The sequence below is a fragment of the Esox lucius genome, chromosome 19 (genome assembly GCF_011004845.1).
Source record: "Esox lucius isolate fEsoLuc1 chromosome 19, fEsoLuc1.pri, whole genome shotgun sequence".
Classification (NCBI taxonomy): Eukaryota; Metazoa; Chordata; class Actinopteri; order Esociformes; family Esocidae; genus Esox; species Esox lucius.
Genome location: NC_047587.1, coordinates 6018965 through 6041106, shown reverse-complemented (window position 1 = coordinate 6041106; position 22142 = coordinate 6018965). Strand labels below are relative to the sequence as shown.

Genomic DNA, 22142 nt, shown 5'->3' with positions numbered 1-22142 from the left:
GGAGGGCCGAGTGTCTGCAGGTTTTCGCTCTCACCTTGTACCTGATTGATTAATTAGTTCACTAATTGGTTAATTTCTACCACCACCTGGTTGTTCAGGTCTGACCTGGGAACCAATTTAGAGGAAAACCCAAAGACCTGCAGACACATGGCCCTCTGTGGAACCGGTTTGACACCCCTGATCTACTGTAACCCCTCTCCCTAAATGCTGCACAGCACACTACTTCACGAGGCTTCATCTTCACGTCAATCGCCTCACTAGAACTTAAGAGACACCTGTTATTGTTTAAGATCTTTATTAATCAACAGTCTATGGTATGAGCAAAATACACCGCTAACCCATAAGGGCCATGTAGGCCTCGTAGTCAGGTTTTGCAGACATCTAGCTAGGCGAGGATCCCTCACCACACTGACTAAAATGTGGACGTCACAGCTGTAACCCAAACCACAGACCACACCCTGGTGCGCAAGTCGCGCAAATGTGAGAGCTCTCGCAAAGTTACAGAATATTGCAACTTGCAGTACATCATCTGTCTGCAAACACACACTACCGTTCACACTGTTACAGACAGAATGCAGTGCTACATGTTCCTTGGCCGATAACGTATGTAGTTTATTTACAGTATCACCATACATGATAATGTTCAGTAAAGCCATTGCTGAACAGAGTGGTTTAACATCCTTTTAGGAGAATTATCTCTACAGGCCCATTATCAGGATCATTATCAAGCCCATTAACAGGCCCATTATCAGGATCATTAACAGGATCATTATCAAGCCCATTAACAGGCCCATTATCAGGATCATTATCAGTATCATTATCAGGATCATTATCAAGCCCATTAACAGGCCCATTATCAGGATCATTATCAGGCCCATTATCAGGATCATTATTAGGCCCATTATCAGGATCATTATCAGGCCCATTATCAGGCCCATTACCAGGATCATTACCAGGCCCATTTTCAGGCCCATTATCAGGATCATTATCAGGCCCATTATCAGGATCATTATCAGACCCATTATCAGGCCCATTACTGATCATCTATACATGCAAAGTAACCAAAAGATACAATAACTGATCATTTGGGCCCCTAAGAGTAAAACTCAATAATTATTATGTTCATCAACTAATCTATGTTCTGGTCTGATAATTTTGGAAGAACAAAGACCGATATCAAGATAATGCTGATTTCAGCCTCACATACAGTACAGATAACCAATAAAAAGAATTAAGACAAGAGCACTGAATTAATACGCCGTTACATTCAAAGTTGTGTCCTAAACATGGCGCCGATGTGTGCATGTGGATATTTCTCGGTGCCACCCCTGCACTCCACAACCTACCTCTTTTCTGGTCTATCCCTCCATCTCTCTGCACCCATCCTCTTTCATCCCTCCATTATCTATAAATTCACCGCTCAATCTACTCTCTGATTCCTCCAACCCGCTCCCTCCTCCCACCCATCATCCCGGCCTCTTTCATCCCTCCATCCTTTCTCTGTCATCCAGTACTCTCTCCTCAGGGTCGGTTGTCAAGGGGCGTGCGTCTTCCTCCCTTCGTGGTTTTGGGGCTGCAGGCAGCACTGCACACCAGCTCTGACTTTTGGACACCTAGCTAGCGCATTTTGTAGTCGTGGGAGATCGCTGCCTCACATATCTGTCCTTTGAAATCCAATTCAAAGGTGAAATCCAAGTCACGCTGCAGGCAAAGATAGATAGAGACAGACAGGAAGAGAAGAAAGAACAGGAATTCACCATGGGGGGAAATGAGAGAAATCACAGTGTTCAATCAGACTTTCTGATTTCGGTCCTACCTAGAAATGGACTTGACTGAGAGATCTCACTGAGAAAATGTCTACACATGAAGAAAGGAGGAAGACTCCAGGACTACATCTATTCAGCACTTTGGAGAGCGAGGGCCTTGACACTGTAATTATGATTATCTGCTGTTTAATCTGGGGTCTCACAGGGATCTAGGTTTCTCACTCCTTTGACCTCTATCACAAAGACTATGATTGGAGTACAAACACGAATTGTGGGGAGGCAGTGGTGGAAAGATGGCTTAAATACATTATCTGTCTGAAATGGCTTTATTTGACCTCGTAACTTCTCCATACAGTAGGTCTTGGCCAGAACCTTCAAACTCATAATTAGAGCAGACCAAGAAAAAGTCCAGTCGCTAAATATGGTGCTTTCCCAGAGCCAGATAAAGCCTGGTCCTGGAATACAAACCACTTTCAGTGGACGTTCTCCCTGGATCTAGCTTTTTTGTCTAAGACCAGACTTAATCTGGGACTGGGAAATTATCCCATAATTATACGATAATTATACCTTCTACGTCAAATGATTTGCCTTTTCCTAGTCCTGGAATCCAGACACTCACTATATTCTTGTCGTTGGGCTTCATGTTGATGCTGCCGATGATCTCTTCGCCCCTCCTCACGGTGAGGTAGTCCTCCAGGTAGAACACTGTCTGTTTCCAGTGTGTACATGGAGCATCGGGGGCTGTAGGAAGACATACGGCCAGTTACACTCAAATCCTCACTTCAGATCTGAGTGCTTAAAGAGTTAACTCAATTGCTGTTGTATCATTTAAATATTCTGGAATACAAAGGCCCCAAAAAATGTTTTGGTCACAATCACACACTCAGTTTAAAAGCACAGCAGACATCAGGAACCTAATTGAATTGGTAAGGCTGTGCTGATTCAGTGGCAGATGCCTTTTTTCTCCAGCAGCAGATGCCTTCTCCCAACTTCACTCAACATGTCAGACCAGCTCTGTGTGCTCCATGATAAACCCATAACCAAGAGAATATAGGAAATCAATGGCCTCAGAGGAGTTTCAGTGAGGCAGGCTGGGTTCAGCATTGGCTAAGGTGATCCGATCTGATGGACAGAACTCAAATCAATAGAAGGGGGAAGCGCTGGATAATTGGAGTTCAAAGTAAAACATGTCCCCATTTCGGAGTGACAACACATGGTTTTATCTGGTAATGAGACACAGAAAGTATCCCATTTGCATCACAAACTCTGATAAAGGCAATTTAGGCAAACTAGTGCAGATACTGTACGTTTACCCTCACAGAGAATGTAAGACATGACTCCACCACTAGAGGTCACTCACTGACAGGGGTCCAAACTCAGTGTTTGCCAGAAGAACTCAGCACATCGCTCTGCGCTCTCTGGATCGTGCGAATTTCATCGGAATTCCAAAGCATTCTAAAATACAGTGGTATCAGCATTAACTGTTCAGCCAATGCCTTTCTGCCCCATCAGAGAGCTCATTAGAGGTGTCTTTGTCTGGGAATTGTCTAGGAATGGAACCCAACGAGGGGGTTCTGTTCAGAGAGCTGGATCTCTGGCTGACCTGTCACAGAGCAGCAGGCCTTTAATCTGCTGCTGTTGCTGCTGCCAATTAAGAGGATAAAACCCTGACAGGAGTTGGTCTGATGACAACATGAAATGGAAAGCTGCCAGTACAGAGTGCTTATGAGCCCTCCACACTGAAACATCCTTTACTGTACATTGCTTTTTGTCATTTTTAAGTTCAGCGCCATATCGCTACATATTCTAGTCAACACACATTGGTTTACATGTTCCTTTAATAACTCACATCATGCTGCAAGTTAGCCTACACCTGTGTGAGCCTGCGAAAGAAAATCTGCCACACAGACGGGGAGATGTAGTGTGAGATGTAGACACAGCAAAGTAGAGAGAGACCAAGAATGAAAAAAAGAGAGAGGGAAATAGATCCGGACCCACCAGTAGAGAAGCCAGTCTTCTTGTGACACTTGGTGAACTCGATGTTGAAGTAGGTGACCAGGGCGTGGACGTAGTCGTTCCTCTGAATCTGAAGGCAGAATGCTGAGGTGAAGGACAAGTCCTCGATCTTCACTGTGTAGATGTCAACCTCCTGTTGGAGACAAAGGAACATCCCCCACTGCCACGTTACACTTACAGCTAGCGGAGCGAATCCTAATCACACGCGGAAATCTAGAGTGATTATGGTTCTATTCACACTATTCACGGCCAACACAGCAGTTTCTGCATTGTGCATGTAGGCCTCGGTTTTTTTGCTCTATGGGTGGTCATGAAGCAGCCAGTTGAGGGAGGCTAGAAGTGAGTTGAGATGTGAGCGTGTCCAGGTGCAGGTCTTATGTGTGTCATATGATCTATGTGGCGGTGCCTCTGAGCATTGTGTCCTGGATTATTCCTGCACCCCTTCTTCTCTCTGTCAAGACTGAGGCCTCTGCTCTCTAACTCTGCTCCAACCAACAGGGTCACGGAGCTGAAACCAAAACCCCCACGGCCCAGAAACCCCCTCTAAAGGTTGACGAACAAGGAGAAGACAGGGTCATGGCAGTAACTATTGTAATGGTAGATCGTGCTGACATCCTGCTCCTTTACAGACTTCTCCTGATTCATAACCCATATTTTAACAGGGTATCTAATGCCTTGTAATTCTGCAGTGGGCGAGGGGAGAGCGCATGATGTTGGAATGCAGTGCCGGTCTCTTGTGAGGTTCTTAAATCACATTAGTGTTTCATTACAGAGCAATCAGGAGTGACCTTCCATCTGAATTTGTTGCAGCGGGGTAAACAGGCAGATGGTCTAGAGCTCAGACGACGTCTGATTATCTACTGCCTATATTATATAGACCAGGGCTATTCAAATCCGGTCCTGGAGGGCCGAAACACTTCTGGTTTTTGGTTCTACCTGCTAGTTGATTGCCGTCTCCTGGCATCTCAGGTCTGAATCAGTGCCATATTAATAGTAGAGGATAAAAGCCAGAAATGTTTCGGCCCTCGAGGACCGGAATTGAATAACCCTGATGTAGACTCTCAGCCAGTAGCTTTGTTCCCAAATTGCCACATTTGCCAGGGAAATATGTGACCTCACTCAACCTCCCCTGCTGACTTTCACAAACAACTCCCATAATAGTCAACACTGTTTATTGGTCATTGGTGAATGATGACGCTTTATCTTCAGCTTTCACTCTCTTACTCATTCTCACTGACATGAGAACATTTTGAGCATAAGGCACTCATTTCATTTTTTATCTCCTTTTCATGGACGGTGTCTGTCTACTAGATTACTGATATGATGAATCTTGTAATCCATTGCATGACATGCAACATTTTGTCAGTGGGTTGTAATTTTTAAAATGTTTAATCTTACCAGGCATCAAGAAAAAACTGAAATTGTGAAGTAAAAATGCAAACTTTAAAAGAAAAATAATTTCACACCTGGTTATCATTTAAATGGATTGAGACAGTTCAGAAACAAAAAACATTAGTTATTTTTCACCTGAACAGAGCAGAAAGATCCATTTGAAAAAATAGATAAGAAGGGCACATTGAAAAACTAGACAGACAGATTCAGGGTATATTACTATTGACATGCATGGTTGGTGGGCAGCAACAACAAACATTCTGTACACTGCAAAAAAGGTTTTTAGTTGAAAATAACAAAAACATAATATCTTGATTATATCAAGGAATTATCACAAAATGTATCTTATTGAATTTGTGGAAATCCTTGAGAAAAGATTTGGAGAAAGAAAGTTTCTGAATTCCTAATCGTTTTACATTCGTCATTTTAGCAAAACCAGTTAGGGCAAGAATAGACAATTGATGCTTACTCCTGAACAAGACAATCGACAGTTCAGACCTGGAAATGTTCTATTTTATGTAGTTCACCTATATTTAGGTGAGGCTGTGGAAGCAACTGTCTGACCCCCTGACCATTGAGCTCCCCTCAAGGCTACGCCATGTCCCCCCTACTCTTCTCCATGGACACCAACAGCTGCACCTCCAGTCACCACTCTGTCAAGCTCCTGAAGTTTACAGATGACCCCACACTCATTGAAATTTACAAACTCATTGAAATGTACAGATGACCCCACACTCAATGATTTCTGATGGAGACGAGTCCGCCTACTGATGGGAGCTTGACCATCTGGTGTCTTGGTGCAGTCAGAACAACTAGGAGCTCAACGCCCTAAAGACAGTGGAGATGAGAGTGGACTTCAGGAGAAACTCAGCTGCCTCTTCCTGATTCTGATTTAACCAGGTATGTCGTTTGAAAACCAACTCTCATTTACAAAGGCATTATTTTAACAAGACTAAGCTCAGTTACACATGCATGGCACAATCCCTAACTAGTGGTACAGGACAAAGACAGAATGATAAAGAGTCAGAATGGAGGCTTATGGTGACATATTGCCAATGTATTATTACACTGGTTTAACTAATATTCTTTGTTGTATAAATGTTATTAATGAAACAAAATACTATGCTGGTTTAATTTTGTTTTTTTCTATTTTGCAAACAATGTTTTCACAAAAAGTGTTAATGTGAAGAGGTTCTTATGCACCCAAATAACAAAGTAATAGCATTATACCCATCATTCTACCATGCATTTAAATCTATATGATCTAGCAATGTGAAATATACCAACAAAATAATGACAAAAGTATTGGTTGATCAGCAGTATTATCCATTCACCTACAGTACCTGATGTGATTGAAGAGCAGGGCTGTCTCCCCTGTTAACCGTGACAATCAGTAGACATTTATAAAGAATTTCCACATAGGGATATTTCACCACAGGGCTATTTCCCCATAGGGATATTTCACCACAGAGATAATTCACCACAGGGATATTTCACCACAGGGATATTTCACCACAGGGATATTTCACCCCAGGGATATTTCCCCATAGGGATATTTCACCACAGGGCTATTTCACCACAGGGATATTTCACCACAGGGATATTTCACCAAAGGGATATTTCACCACAGGGATATTTCACCACAGGGATATTTCAGAGTCCGACACCTGCTAAAGACATGCGACGCTGCGTTCAGATCCAGCGATGCAGAGGCCTACAGCTCATCCAGGACCAACCTGAAAAGGGGCATCAAGATGGCTAAAAATGACCACAAACTGCTGATCGAGGAGCACTCCAACAACAACTCTGATCCCCAACGCATGTGGCAGGGCATCCAAGCCATCACCGACGACCGGCCAAAGAACCCCACCCCCACAGCCAGCAACGTCTCCATCACTGACGAGTTCAACAGGTTCTACGCTCGCTTCGACAGGGACCACAAAGAGCCAGCCATTAAAGCTGAACTCCCCCCGGGTGACCCCTCTCAGCCTATCCACCACAGATGGGGTGTCTGCACTGACCAGGATGAATGAACACAAGGCCGCTGGTCCTGATGGAGTCCCCGGGGGTGTGCTCAGAACGTGCTGGTCAGCTGACCGAGGTCTTCACTGACATTTTCAACCTGTCACTGGCCCAGGCGGTGGTCCCCACGTGCTTCAACCGCAACCATTGTCCCGGTGTCAAAGCAGTTGACCCCGTCTAGCCTGAGTGACTTCTGACAGGTTGCACTCACCGCCACAATCATGAAGTGCTTCGAAAGACTAGTTTTAAACCACCTTAAGTGCTGCCCCACCCCCAACACTGGATCCATACCAGTCTGCCTACTGGTTGAACAGGTCTACAGAGGACGGCATCTCCACGGCTCTACTCTCTGCCCTGACCCACCTGGACACAACCAACACCTATGTGAGAATGCTATTCATAGACTGTAGCTCAGCATTCAACATGGTCATCCCCTATACATTAGGCTGGTCAACAAACTTCATGACCTGGAGATCAGCCCCTCTCTCTGCAACTGGACTCTGGACTTCCTAACCAACCGACCCCAGTCTGTAAGGTTAGACAACCTCACTTCTTCCGACCTGATCTTGAACACTGGTGTTCCACAAGGCTGTATGTTGAGCCCCCTCCACCCTGATCCTGAACACTGGTGTTCCACAAGACTGTGTGTTGAGTCCCCTCCACCCTGATCCTGAACTCTGGTGTTCCACAAGGCTGTGTGCTGAGCCCCCTCCACCCTGATCCTGAACACTGGTGTTCCACAAGGCTGTGCGCTGAGGCCCCTCCTGTACTCCCTCTTCACCCATGACACAGTTCCAACACCATCGTCAAGTTCGCAGACGACACCAAAGTGGTAGGCCTGATCAGTGACAATGAAGAGTCAGCCTACAGGGAGGAGGTCAAGTGCCTGGCGGCGTGGTGTGCAGATAACAACCTGGCCCTCAACACAAAGAAAACCAAGGAGCTTATTGTGGATTACAGGAAGTCTAAAGGCTGCAGTCACGCCCCAGTTCTCATCGATGGCACTGAGGTGGAGCATATTTCCAGCTTCAAATTCCTGGGTGTCCACATCTCCAAGGACCTGTCCTGTTCCCTCAACACTTTAGCCCTGGTCAAAAAGGCCTCTTCTTCCAAGATCCTTGTGAACTTCTACCGCTGCACAGTCGAGAGCATTCTCACTAACTGCACCACAGTGTGGTTTAGCTGTTGCTACATAGCCAACCGAAAGGCCCTGCAATGGGTGGTGAAAACCATCCAGCACATCACTGGTGCCCAGCTCACAGCCATCGTAGAGCTCCAGCGCAAGCGGTGTCTGCACAGGGCACGTGGCATCTTCAGGGACCCTTCACATCCACGCCACAAACTGTTTGACCTCCTCTCATCAGGCAGGCAGTACAGGTCTCTCCGTTCACACACCAGCAGGCTCAGGAACAGTTTCTTTCCATCTTTCCAACCCTGCCAAACTCTGTGACCCATCACAAACTATGTCACCCATTGTACCACTGGTCTCTGTCACTGCCTTACAAGTCTGATAAGGATATTTCAGTTCATGTGTCATTGCTGCTATTCCTGTATTTCATTTGCACATGCCGACTTGCACCTTAATAAACTTGCACGTTAAACTTGCCCTCATTGCACATTTAGAACTGCCCCTGTACTTTATTGTTACATACACACGCCTACCTCAGGAAACTCATTGCTGCTATTCCTGCATTTGAGTTGCACATGCTACTTTACTCCTTCAATTTGCCTCGATTGCAAATTCAGAATGCCATTGAGAATTGGCACAACTATGTATCTCACTCAAGTACATACACTCACCTAAAGGATTATTAGGAACACCTGTTCAATTTCTCATTAATGCAATTATCTAATCAACCAATCACATGGCAGTTGCTTCAATGCATTTAGGGGTGTGGTCCTGGTCAAGACAATATCCTGAACTCCAAACTGAATGTCAGAATGGGAAAGAAAGGTGATTTAAGCAATTTTGAGCGTGGCATGGTTGTTGGTGCCAGACGGGCCGGTCTGAGTATTTCACAATCTGCTCAGTTACTGGGAATTTCACGCACAACCATTTCTAAGGTTTACAAAGAATGGTGTGAAAAGGGAAAAACATCCAGTATGCGGCAGTCCTGTGGGTGAAAATGCCTTGTTGATGCTACAGGTCAGAGGAGAATGGGCTGACTGATTCAAGCTGATAGAATGCCCTACCTGAGCATTGTTTCTGACCATGTCCATCCCTTTATGACCACCATGTACCCATCCTCTGATGGCTACTTCCAGCAGGATAATGCACCATGTCACAAAGCTTGAACCATTTCATATTGGTTTCTTGAACATGACAATGAGTTCACTGTACTGAAATGGCCCCCACAGTCACCAGATCTCAACCCAATAGAGCATCTTTGGGATGTGGTGGAACGGGAGCTTCGTGCCCTGGATGTGCATCCCACAAATCTCCATCAACTGCAAGATGCTATCCTATCAATATGGGCCAACATTTCTAAAGAATGCTTTCAGCACCTTGTTGAATCAATGCCACGTAGAATTAAGGCAGTTCTGAAGGCGAAAGGGGGTCAAACAAAATATTAGTATGGTGTTCCTAATAATCCTTTAGGTGAGTGTACATTATACTTAATTCCTATACATTTTCTGTAAATGTGTGAATTTTCCACTGCACATTTAGAATTGTAATGTATTTGCATTAATTACACACCTATACATACATACTTACCTACATAGTTACATATATACTTACATACATACTTACATACATACCTACATACATACTTACATACATACTTACATACATACTTATGTATACTTATGTATCCTCTATTTGCACTTCTGGTTAGACGCAAACTGCATATCATTGTACTGTACTTGTACTGTTCAGTGACAATAAAGTTTAATCTATTCTAATCTAAAAGCTAGGGTCATCAGCCAATAAATGCTCCTCAGTGACTCGCAGGTTAATTTGTGTCTTCTTTCACATTACGAAAATGAATAAACTTAACCCTAAACCTCTCACATGAATACAAACCTAACAAATACAAAGTCGAACCCCCGAAGCTAACAACGGTCTTTTTCCCCTGGCAGGTATTCTTGGTCGTTGGGTATAGTAAAAACACGCACACACACAAAAACACACATACGCACGCACACACGCACGCACACACACACACAGGTGAAGACATAGCTGACCTTGATCAGGCAGGAGTTGGTGACCACCTGTTTGGGATCCACCACATCCACCAGTGGTTCCTTCATGGCCACGTTACGGATGCAGGTCATGTCAAAGCCGTACACGTTCTCCCACCCTGTGGAAACAAGCAGGCAGGAAGGCCCCCCGTGTCAGCCCCCGACGGCACCCTATTCCCTGCTAGAAGACAACGACATCAGAGTGGTGGATTGACGGATTTAGAGGGCTGAGAAGGAGGTTCAGACGCAGTGTTGGCTAACCGTCAGTGCAGTGAAAGGCTCAGAGCAGTAAGACAGTCTAATCTATTCTCCCCCTGAGGCTAACTGATCATGCATTATGCACGGCTAAGGTACTTAAGATGGAGCCCTTTCATTGTGTCCCACTGAAGTGCGGAGACAGGATGAGGAGGGAGTGATGATGTGTACTTAAATCCTGGGTTGCATTCCTGCCAGCACAAGAACACGGACGGATAAGGTCAGCTAGAACGGATTTTCTCCAATCGGAAATGCTGTGTGTGTGTGTGTGTGTGGTTTTGGCCATTGTTCTGCTTCTTGTCCTCTGTTCTCTTGCCATGTTACTGGTCTCTGAACTCCTCCTCAAAGTCCTCCAGGACGTCTTTAATGTGGACAAGATGGATTACGGAGGGTCATGTTGATTTACGGTTTCGTATTGATCATCAATTTTGCTTTAGAAAAGTTCAAACTCATGACCAACGTGTGTGGGTGTGTGTGTGTGTGTGTACGCACGCGCACCTCCTTTGTAATTGTATGTGTGCTTCATTAAGCATTTGTGTTTTGAACGCGCACCGCTGTGGTTGTTCTACAGTCATGGTTCATTAGCGAAGCAGAAACATAAGCCAGGAAAGACCCACCCTGGGAGTAGAGAGGGAGACAGGGGCACAGGGTCAAGTACACACACACACACACACACACACAAACACACACACTCACAGTGAATTTTGAAGTCCTTGTAGTGCCTGTCCTCAATGGCCACCACATACAGAGCCGCACGGTCTGGAAACATCAGTCCTCCAGGTTTCTATTTAAAGTGTGGGGTGGGAAAACAACGTCTAATCAATCCTGCACCCAAAGACATGTCATTTCTCAGCTGCGCCGAATGTGAGAAGAACCAAACCCCAGACCAGGTTACGGTTTTAATCCCTGGGTATTTCAGTTCGTTCTGCTAGCACATCAGGTCAGTGCACACACACACACACACACACACACACACACACACACACACACACACACACACACAAACACACACACACATACAAACACACACATACACACACACTGCCCTGAAACACACACCTACCAGCCACTTGTCCCTTGCGAAGATGACCGTATTGAGCATTGACTCGTAGAAGAGGCAGTAGCCCATCCACTCTGAGATGATAATGTCCACTTTCTCCACTGGCAGCTCCACCTCCTCTACCTTGCCTTTGAAGATGGTAATGACTGCAAGGCAAACCATTAGCAACTATTACCACAGATTAAATCCCATTAGTTCTCTGTGAAGAAGACATGGGGGGAGGGTCCACATCAACAAGCACACAGCCTACTGTAACACTAGCACTAAGCTCAGCTTCTGCTGATACGGTCAGTAGACGATGGAAGCCGTGAGTCATGACAGGAGTTACATTATCTGGAATGTATGTATGAACAAGCATGATTCTCTATGTTACCCACAATACCTACTGCACTTAGCCTTTACATCGATGTTTGATCGATATGAACGCGCAGTGGCAGAAAAGAAAACAAACCAATGCTAAGAATAAATATTTATAGACTTTTTGTTCTACAAAGGCTGGGTATATATATAACTGCTAACAAGTAACCTACAGTTATTTTGATGTTTGTCTACTTTATATCAAATGACATCTATTTGCCTTATTGGGTACATTATATCCTAACGGGTGAATGGAATTAATAATCATCTCTGTGAATACGACAATTGTTTGGGGATTTCTTGCAAGAACTGTTCTTTTAACCTTGCTTTACTTTCCTGTCCAAATCACTCATACCACTATAATTCAAGAAGTGCTATGAGATTTGGAGGTTTTCAATATGTACCACATTGTTTCTGGAATTTTCTGTTCTTGCCCCAAAGACATAAAACATTTAAAATGTATGCTCTTTTCAGCCATTCTGATAAAATTGCTTGTGCATTTAGAATTATTGTCTTGCTGCATACACAAGGTTCTTCAGATTCAGCTCACGAGCGGAACGCCTGACATTCTTTCGGATACAGAATAGAATTCCTGGTTCCTTCATTGATGAAAAGTCTTTTTATTCCTTATGTAGCAAACCATCTTGAAAAATTGGGTTTTGTATTGTCAACTTTGCCATTGCGTCGAAGCTTACTTGCTTATTACATCTAGTCAGTGGAATGCTTTTTTTTTTTTGCTGTTTATTTTCATTTTTTTTTCAACAGGCCTGAATGCGGGGAAAAGCACTTAAAAATATTTGTTGTTATTTTATCAGGTAATGTACAGCAACAACCTGCGAGCCACGAGGGTTAACTGTCTTTCTCACGGGACCAGACAACAGGGCTTGCTCACCGTGTTGGCTCAGGCATTAGAAACTGCAAACTTACATTTGTTGACCAGACGGTCTTGATCACTAGGCTACCCTGCCTCTCCAAACGCATGCTGTAGGCAATGCCAAAATAAAGAGATAAAAGATATTATTTAAACTCTTCTGTGCTCTACCATAATATTATGCTCTTCATACACACTGCACTCATATTCTGGCTAAAAACATTTAGTTGTATTCCTTTATGATGTTATCAAAAAGTCTTGATTCTTTTTGATTGGAGCTAGTTGTGATGTAAGGTGTAAAGGAACAGTGAGTCTGTGATACATTATATAGGATATCTTTCCCCCACAGAAGGCCTAGGTCCAATTTCTATGTTCTGTATCTCCAGCCGGATTCCAGTTTCATGTTCAATGGTCTAGACAGCCTTAAATGAGCCCAAAGAAAAGAAAATAATAACTTGCCATACTCTAGGTCTAGCTGCGATTGTGCAGTCAAAGTTGCACTCTAACAGCCCTGTTATTCTTAATCTCTGCAGAGAATAGAGAAGAGACACAGTGAATAAGAAAGCCCTTCATCTCTTACCACTGTCCAGCTGGTTAGACTTGATGATTTTCTCAGAGTATTCTGATATACTGGAGCATTCAATCTGGGGAAAAGAAAAACAAAAATTACTTCAGACATTCTGACACTGATACCAGTTTGTATTGATCGTTTTTGCAATGGTAAAGCGTTCGGCAGTGTACCTTATGAAATGAAATGTTTCTAACTTATTGCTTTTTACTTTTACAAGACACATTACGAACACTTCACATTCAGGAAGTTGCTTGGTGTATTTCTCTACCTGTTTATTGAACATAACCCCAAAACTGACATGAGTCTTTTCAGTGCTTGATGTCCATATTTGACATTGCTGAAACCAGAAAAGGAACCAGGCCGGCCTATTTCAGCAAAAAGGAGAGATGAATGTTGTTGCCATCCCTGGATTCAAACCTGGGTCTCCCACACAAGAGGCTCTGTCTTTAACCACTACACCACAGAATTACACTCAGGTGGTGTCAGTGTAGCATCTCAACATGAGATCATTTTGTCACGCATTAACATCACAGCAAGTTTGAATATTTCGCTAGACACCATTAAGCATTGTGTTAAACTGACTGACGTTTCTCATTAAGAAATCTCCAGCTGCATACTGCTGATAGCCAAAACAACACGACCATCCAAAACAATATTGTTGGCACTCTTGTGCAGGTTCTGTTAATGATTGCTTGACAAATTCCTTAAAGGTCAGTATAACTTTAATCAAATTTCTAGGGAACTTTCTGCTTTTTCAATGTAACTTCGTACTTCCTCCATTATAGGCATACCATTTAAGGATTAATGGATAAAAGGAATTGCCCATCAGCATTGCTGCTGGAGAACCTCACACTAACACAAACACACAGAGCACAGCAAACTGTGTTTTAGGTCAAATTAGGCCCGCAGACAGGAATCCCAGCAGGAGTTTTAATTTTTTACCATAAAGGCAGCAATCCATCAACACATGAAGCAGGGAAACAGTCACACCAATTCATATTTTTGTGTCAGCATTCTGGCAGGTTTGGACCCCCCTCCCACCACCCCACCCCCACCCCCCACCCCCCAACCCCCACCCCCACCCCCCCCCCCCACACACCCTAATATCTAAGGTGTAGGAGGTGAAGCGTGCTCTGCACCGCCCATCTGGTCCAAATCAGCCATCCCTCAGTAATGGCCTCTGGAAAACAGAGGGGACCTGGCTAATGCTGTCTGAGGGGCCCAGCTATAGCCTGGTCACTCGATGCCTCAGCGTTATGGGGTTGTCACTCAGGCCGAGCTTGGCCCTCTACATCCCAATTAAGGTAAGTGCCCCTGGTCTTCTGTTTGCTGCCCGCCTGACAGCACACCTGGTCCCCCTGACCTGACCTGCTGTAAAAACCCCATGTGGAGGACAATATGCCATTGGTAATGTGTAGCCTATTTTTTTCATTTGTGTGTCTTACACCCTAATGCTAAGGCTTTACACTTCCACAAAAACCTGCGATAGCCTGCTGATGTTTGGGAGAATGTGGCCTTTCCCCCGACTGCAGACACAGACAGGTCAAGGGCTTGGTGTCAGCAGTCATGGGCAGTCATGGGCAGTCATGGGCAGTCATGGGCAGTCATGGGCAGTCATGGGCAGTCATGGGCAGTCACGGCCGGCTCTGTGTTAGTGTTCTGCTTGGGGTCGGGTTGCGAATTGGTTTCCCACGTGTGAAACCTCAAACTAATCATTCGGCAGGTGAAAAAAAAATAATTTTCAACACCCTAGATTCATAGTTAAGAATTATTATTTCGCGATTTTGGAAAACATTTTATGTAACGACAAAACATTTCTGTGAGAGGTGAGATAGTCAGTGAGGAAATGGAGCCGGAGCTTGTCACCCCCCAACACATGAGACTAGCAATCGTTGCTATGTAGCCAAACATGCACGTATAGCTAATGTGACTAGAAAAGGAGAAATAGACATTTTCTCTCAGATCCATCCATCAGTTTGCATTGAGATGTAATCACCTAATACTAGTTTGGGACACTATAATCCTTCCCACACTCAACTACCTTGGATTGGTTAATACTATCTGGGTCTCATTCGATAAGTTGAAGACAAGGAGGGGACAAATTGTTATTGTTTTAATTCAGTTTTGTACGTTAGAGGCAGGATTCTACACAATGCCTCTTTCAATTTAAATCTGACATGTGTGTTCAAATAAAGGAATGATAAGGTGACTGTGAATGTGTGTGTGTTTTATATCAGCCCATACAATTTGGTGATTTGTCCTCTTTCCCCAACTCTGACATTTCTACCTGGATTGCCATGACTGACTGAGCGCCCTCTCTCACAGAGATCTGTCCCTCACATCGTCTCTCAGCTCCCACTTGTGCCTGGAGACCTCACTATCTGTCACCCACAGGCAGTCACACATCTCCTCTCTGGAGACTGTTCCCCATAGTCATGTACAATATAGCTACCTCTTAGAAATCACTTCAATCAGTTCAACGTAAAGGCAAGTATAGCTTCATATAAATTGCAGTAGCATGGATGTCATCACCGTTGGATATGGTGTCATTAGTGTTGTTGTTTTGATCTTTATTTTAACATTTAAGAGGACATTCTTATTGACAGTAAGGAACATTAACTGCCAACAGATTTCCCCTTGCCAGCTCTGGGTTTTGATGTTGTTTTAACAACTAACTGCTGGGACACCTTTACTCCAATCCTGGGATATCTGTGTGATTACTTCTCTCTGTGTGGCTGTGATATCAAGAGTTCAGATTACAGGTGTGTTCCCTAAGGTCTGTCTCATTGATGGATCTGATAATGGCGTGGCACCAGAGCACATTCACTAGATAGTGTAATAAAGACAAAGATGTCAAACGTACTAGACTGCAATAGACTGCACTGGAAATCAAACAGATATAAAGGATGGCGTGAGGTCAGATAGGATGCTATAGATACAACTCACAGGCAGTAAGAAGCCAGTTGGGTACAGCATCAGCATTGGCTGATTAGATTCACACACCACTACATAACACACCAGAGCCTAGTCATACTGCACACGTGCACATACACAAACACACACAAAGTCACACAAAGAAAGTGGCCAGGTGTGTCAAAGACCAATGTACTAAGTTAGAACAAAAGGGTTATCAGCAAGCTAGAGGCCCAAATCCGGCATGCCTTTTTAGATACGCCTCGAGTTACCAATTACTCCACAAGGTCCCATAAGAGCAATATAATAGGGAGCACTTATCCAGTCAACCTGCCTGAGAAGCTAACCCAAGTCTGCATCGTCGCTAAACTCATGCCTGTATATACGCATTTATGAATACGCATATATGAACACGCATCGTATACGCATTAACATATGCAGGAACCCAGACACACACAGCGACACTGGGATAGTTTGTCAGGCTTCACACAACGTGCTATCATTGTAACGTTCTGCACCGAGGACGCAGGCACAGGGAGAACAGAGGACTTCAATAACACAACTAACATCGAATGAAAACAGGACAAGAAATCAAAGCAAAGTTACAAAGGAACAAAATCCAAACAATGACAGGCAAGATGGGGCGACGGACCGGCAGGTGGGGGGGGGGGGGGCGATAATTAAATGGCACGCTCCAAAAGAGGATGAGAAGGTGTTGGGTGCCCCGGACGAGACCGTGGTGGTGATGGCCCTGACGACAAGACCAACCGATGAGCTTCTCTTACCCCATAAACGTGTTTGGCTCCTGCTTTAGCAGCAAACATGGAGAGGATGCCAGTCCCACTGCCCACGTCCAGGACGGTCTTGTCCTTAAACGCATGCTTGTTATGGTACATGGAGTTCCTGTAAGTGAGCGTCCTCACCTCATCCTTCAGCATTTCCTGTTTACAGAAAATATACAGTGTTAGGGTCACAGACTGCCAAACAACTGACATCAGTGTCTGTCACGCTAATACATTTTTTCAAAGGCATATTAATTGCCATGACACAATCAATAAAGATTGCATGTTGTATTGGGGGGAAAAATCATGTGTATCCATCAGTAACTTTTATCTAACACGTCCATTTCACACACTATGGTCCGGACTGAAAAAACTGCTAGGGCAGCATATCTTTCTCAGTGTACTACACAAAAAACAGGCCGCAGTCCATCTTCAAGTAATAAAATAATAATTTCAAGAACAGAGCAAAAAAAACTAAAATACATCTGACCTACATTCAAACAATTTCACAGAACAAACCCCATCTCACAGGGTCTTGAAAGTTTCTCTCCACCCTTTGACTTGTTCCTTTCCTACCTCCAGAACATAGTTCATCTCCGGGGAGGAAAAATGCAGTACTGTGACGAGTTCTAAATTGGGCTTTTTCTTTTGTGGACCTGACTTCACATTGAGTCATTTTAGGACACCGTACATAAGAACTGGGCCAGCAGTCACAGAGCACCTCGCAGTGTGATGTCCTACTTGGAGATGCTTCACGCAGCCCCATGGAAGCCCCACCTCGTGAATGCCAAAGTGCCCGTAGGAGTCAAAGTAGTAGTCCTTGGAGGTCATCTCTTCAGGGTTGAGGAATCTGGCCATCTTTCCCCGGCCAGGGCAGCTGGGCAGGGAGGCCGCGTGAGGCGTGTGGGGCGGCCGCGGGACATGGCGGACGGAGGGCACGGGCTTGGGCAGCGAGGCGGGCTGCGCGCGCTGGGACTGGATGATGCCAATGGGCTGCGGTGGCTGCTGTGGCTAAGGGATGAGGAGAATGGAAACATGCCAGAAGGATCTCATGGGACAGGGACAGATTCCTGTGGAAGTCAGGTCTCCCATTCAGAAACAGCTAGCCATACCACATGATGACGGTGAATCAATAACGGAATGATTATGTGAAAGCACCGCATATTTTGCACAATCTGCAGGATATTTGGATCTTGAAGCCATTTATATACTTAGCAATTTCGCTCTCTCATCTCGTTCTCTCAGCTGTGGGTGTCTTTGATGTAGCCCCGGAGGTGACTTTTCAAAGCCTGTTTGCCTAGAAACAACACTAACAGTATTATGGGATGTCTATCTGCATATTTATCCTTCACTGTATTGGAAACAACCAGGATGCCGGGTGACGTAGCTAACTCTCCAAAACGCCAGTGTGTATTACCAGTGCAACAGTGTTGCATTCAGGAGCGTTCCACTTGACTGTTCCCTTCCACCGATGATGCATCCCGTTTTGTTCTCCCCTCACAATTTCCAAATGTCCAATTTTAAGGTGGCTTTGCCTCGTCTTAACAGCTCCACAGGGCAGCAAGCAGTTGAGGATTAAGACGTCTCCTCCAATGCACATGCCATTACCCAGAACGGCGTGCCATGTCTCCGCACATTCCCTCCACGTCCAACTTCCATGGATCATGGTGACTTGGACTCAGACCAGTGGAGTCCTGTTGCCTGGATAATTCCACACGATAGCCACAACGGCACGTCACATCATTTTTGCTATCCAGTTAGCTATCGTAATCTACAACACCACACCAAACATACTGTAGCTGAAATGATTGAGCCTCAGCACAACTAAAATACTTCAAACCTGACTACAGTGAACGAGACATGGATTGAAATACCAGGGAGCCTGAGTTGGGACACTACACCCAGACACCATCCAGTGATTTTACATCACTGCTCTGTCTTCATCGCAACAAACTTGATGTTGTTTTTTCAGTGCTGATGCGGGTGCCTGTAGCAGGAAAATGCCCCTGGAGCAGGAACTCCATTCGTGGGGACAGCCATATTGCATCAGCACCGAACTTCTCCACCACAGTTGATATTTAGATGGCATCTTCCTAGCAATTCAATTATGTATTAGAAGTCATGCTGACCCTCTGACCCTCCATTACATCACCCCCTGGCGGAGTCAAACACCAGGTTTCCTGCTACGCCACCAGCATGTCGGCCTAAACAATTTGAAATAAAACATTTTTGAATATCCCCCTGTCAAGCACATCTAAGGAAAACTGTGGACTTTAAACGATTGTTAGTGAATTGTCCAACTGAGATTCTCTGTTTGCCCATGACAATGAGTATATCCCAGAGGTAATGTTGTACCACAGAGCATCTTAAAACAACCAGGAATGATTTACTCTGGTTTACTCTGATTCACATCCACAAAAACAGAATAAAGCTCCACTGATGAAACTCAGTGGGGGAATATAGTTCTGCAATGGAAATCAGATGCTCCGAATGAAAGTAATTTGGAAGTACTCATTTAAAAAATTACTGAGCGCCTTCTTTTCAAATCTTTTAGGCCTCCGATATTAAGAACATCCCCTCTATGAAGAATATTCCAAAAATGAGATACACGTCCTTTCACTAAGCACAGATTCTCAGAATACAAGAGCAGAATAGTGGAAAACCATTGCATGCAAAGGGAAATGTGGACTGATGGTTAAGTGCCAAAACACTCTGGGACATGTCCCTGTTGTCCTTCTTTTAAACAAGCACAGTGAAGACATGCTGCCTTGTTATTTGAATGAACATTATGTGGGCTCGTCTAATCCAAATAATCCCAATCCTTCAGTCACCTGCATGAATCGCTGTGACTACAACATGTCCCATTAGTGTCACATCCATTTTCATCCTTGATGTCAGGCAAAAAAACATAGCCTGTCAGCGCCACCACATTATTTCGGTTTCAATTTGTCTTTCCTATGGACAAAGACACAAACTTCTAATAAATTACGCTGATTTTAGGAAAATGAATGACGGACACTGAACACGCATTCACTAACAGGAAACTGTGTCTGAAGGAATCATTAGACTTCTCTGCAGGGGAATCTGCATCACTCTAAGGAAGTGAAGGAAACCATCATGGATCTGGGCTTCTGCCATCAAGCCACTCAAACACAGCATATCCAACTAGTCTCATTCCAGTACTGCAGAAGAGGCCTCATCTCCCCTCAGATGATTTCGTGTAAGTATTCACTTTACTGCCCTCTGCATTCCCACTGTACTAATAAGTATTTACAGAAGGAAGGGTTTGGTCTCCTGTGTGAACCTAAAAGCTGTGTCGATGTGTCTTTGATATGTCTACAAGACCTCCTACCTGAAACTACCTGAAATGGACTCCCCATTATCTGAGCCAACAACATTTGACAGAGATACAAAAAAGGTATTTTCAAAAGAGGAACAGCTAATGCTGATAAACAAACACATTCCTAAGAAAACTAGAGGACTTCTGCTCATCTAAATGAGATTTTGGCCAGTCTTCTATCATTGTGTCATCTGAAACAAAAGCCTACCTGAGGAGGCTTTTGTTTCAGATGACAAAGATTTTTTTAGGCAAAAAAAAATCGAAATTGAATTGTATAAAATGGTTAGCCTAACAATCGAAAAATACACCAAAACCAGGTTTTGATAATAACATTTTAGTGGCTCATGGTCCACTCCAGGGAGCCGGAGCCAACCCTGCATGACGGTTACCAGCGTAGGACCGCTGCAGGACCACGGACAGCGCACGAGCTAAACACCCGCACCTGTGTGGAAAACATTTCTAGGGATAAGAAACATGAGAGGAAAATAGTTGGTGGCATTCACACAATTCGGCTTTCACTCGCATAGCCGGACCATATTAAACATTGTGTCACAGCTAACATGATGTCAACCGACTCAGCTAAGTTATCGGAACTGAACGTACGCCCAGTCAATAGTTTTTCTAAAAGCCTACTTCGATTAAATGTATATGGCCTATAATGACTACAGCGTTCCATTTGCAGAGAAATGCATGTAGCTTAATGCAAATAAGTGGACGCACTGATAAGACAGACCAGTCTAGCCTTGTGCGCGATGGGCTTCCCATGCTCGAAATTAAACCCACCACACTGGCTGCGCATTGCACTTCGAGCCTAGTCTTCAGTTAAATATTCCGTGTATCTTAAAATAATTAAATCGAATATTGCACACTTACCTCAGTACTCTCAGACTCCGCCATTTTTCTCCTGAGCAGCATACAGCGGGAGGAGTGTTTCATTCCCATAAGAGCCAAGGAAAATTTTTGTCTCGATACAGGGAAAAAAGGGATGCAATAATTTATTTTAAAATGATTTCGTTTTAGTTCTATTTGTACAACATTTTGCTAATTTTCATCTAAAAATGCTCAGAAATTATTTATTTCCAAGATAAAAAGGTGACAGTCCCACTAGAATATAGCGACCTCTATTAGGAAATAAGTGATTTTCTGGATCGCAAAAGTTATCTCCCAACCCCGAAGAAGAGGAACAGGGTAAACAGCATGTTCTTCATCAGACCAGACCAGAGCAGATGCAATGCACACTGGTAGATATCCCATCACAGGTTTTTAATTTACCGTCGGCAACAACTGTTTCTAAAAATAGAATCCCATGTCTCCATCGCTGTGATTTCTTGGAGAAAAGCGAGCAAAATATTTTTTCTTCAAAGCATTCTTTTTTTACATCCTTGATCACCCGTTACAGATGTTCATTTACAGCTCATTGCCCACGAGTCAATAGTATGGATTGCCTACTTAAACCTTTTAACCACACAATGATTAGTCTTCTGATGACTCGATTTCAGCAAACAACACCTTGATGGCCTCACGTTTTGCTTGATCTAATTGCCACTTGGTTGAATTGCCACTTAGTTCAAATTGACTTGCAGTTTTATTGCGAAAGTAAGGCAGGATGCTCCA

At 44.1% G+C, this 22142-nt stretch overlaps 1 protein-coding gene across 3 annotated transcripts in view; it reads right to left on the bottom strand.

Annotated features, from left to right (window-relative positions):
* LOC105018128 (protein arginine N-methyltransferase 8-B) overlaps nt 1–22142 on the bottom strand; it is a 22919-nt gene extending 777 nt beyond the window's left edge. Inside the window, exons 1-10 of one of the 3 annotated variants that reach the window (XR_002195648.2) lie at nt 21402–22142; nt 17966–18199; nt 17192–17347; nt 13503–13566; nt 11698–11840; nt 11331–11418; nt 10383–10498; nt 3765–3915; nt 2386–2507; nt 1347–1701 (exon numbers count right to left, since the gene is read on the bottom strand). Coding sequence is in view for 2 of the 3 variants with exons in the window: in XM_010883310.4 (XP_010881612.1) it covers nt 1618–1701; nt 2386–2507; nt 3765–3915; nt 10383–10498; nt 11331–11418; nt 11698–11840; nt 13503–13566; nt 17192–17347; nt 17966–18199; nt 21402–21470 (1227 nt within the window). In the remaining variant the exon portion in view is untranslated. Of the gene's footprint in view, nt 1–117; nt 1702–2385; nt 2508–3764; nt 3916–10382; nt 10499–11330; nt 11419–11697; nt 11841–13502; nt 13567–17191; nt 17348–17965; nt 18200–21401 lie in introns of those variants that run through there. The other 2 variants (XM_010883310.4, XM_020040489.3) reach the window with 2 other exon arrangements.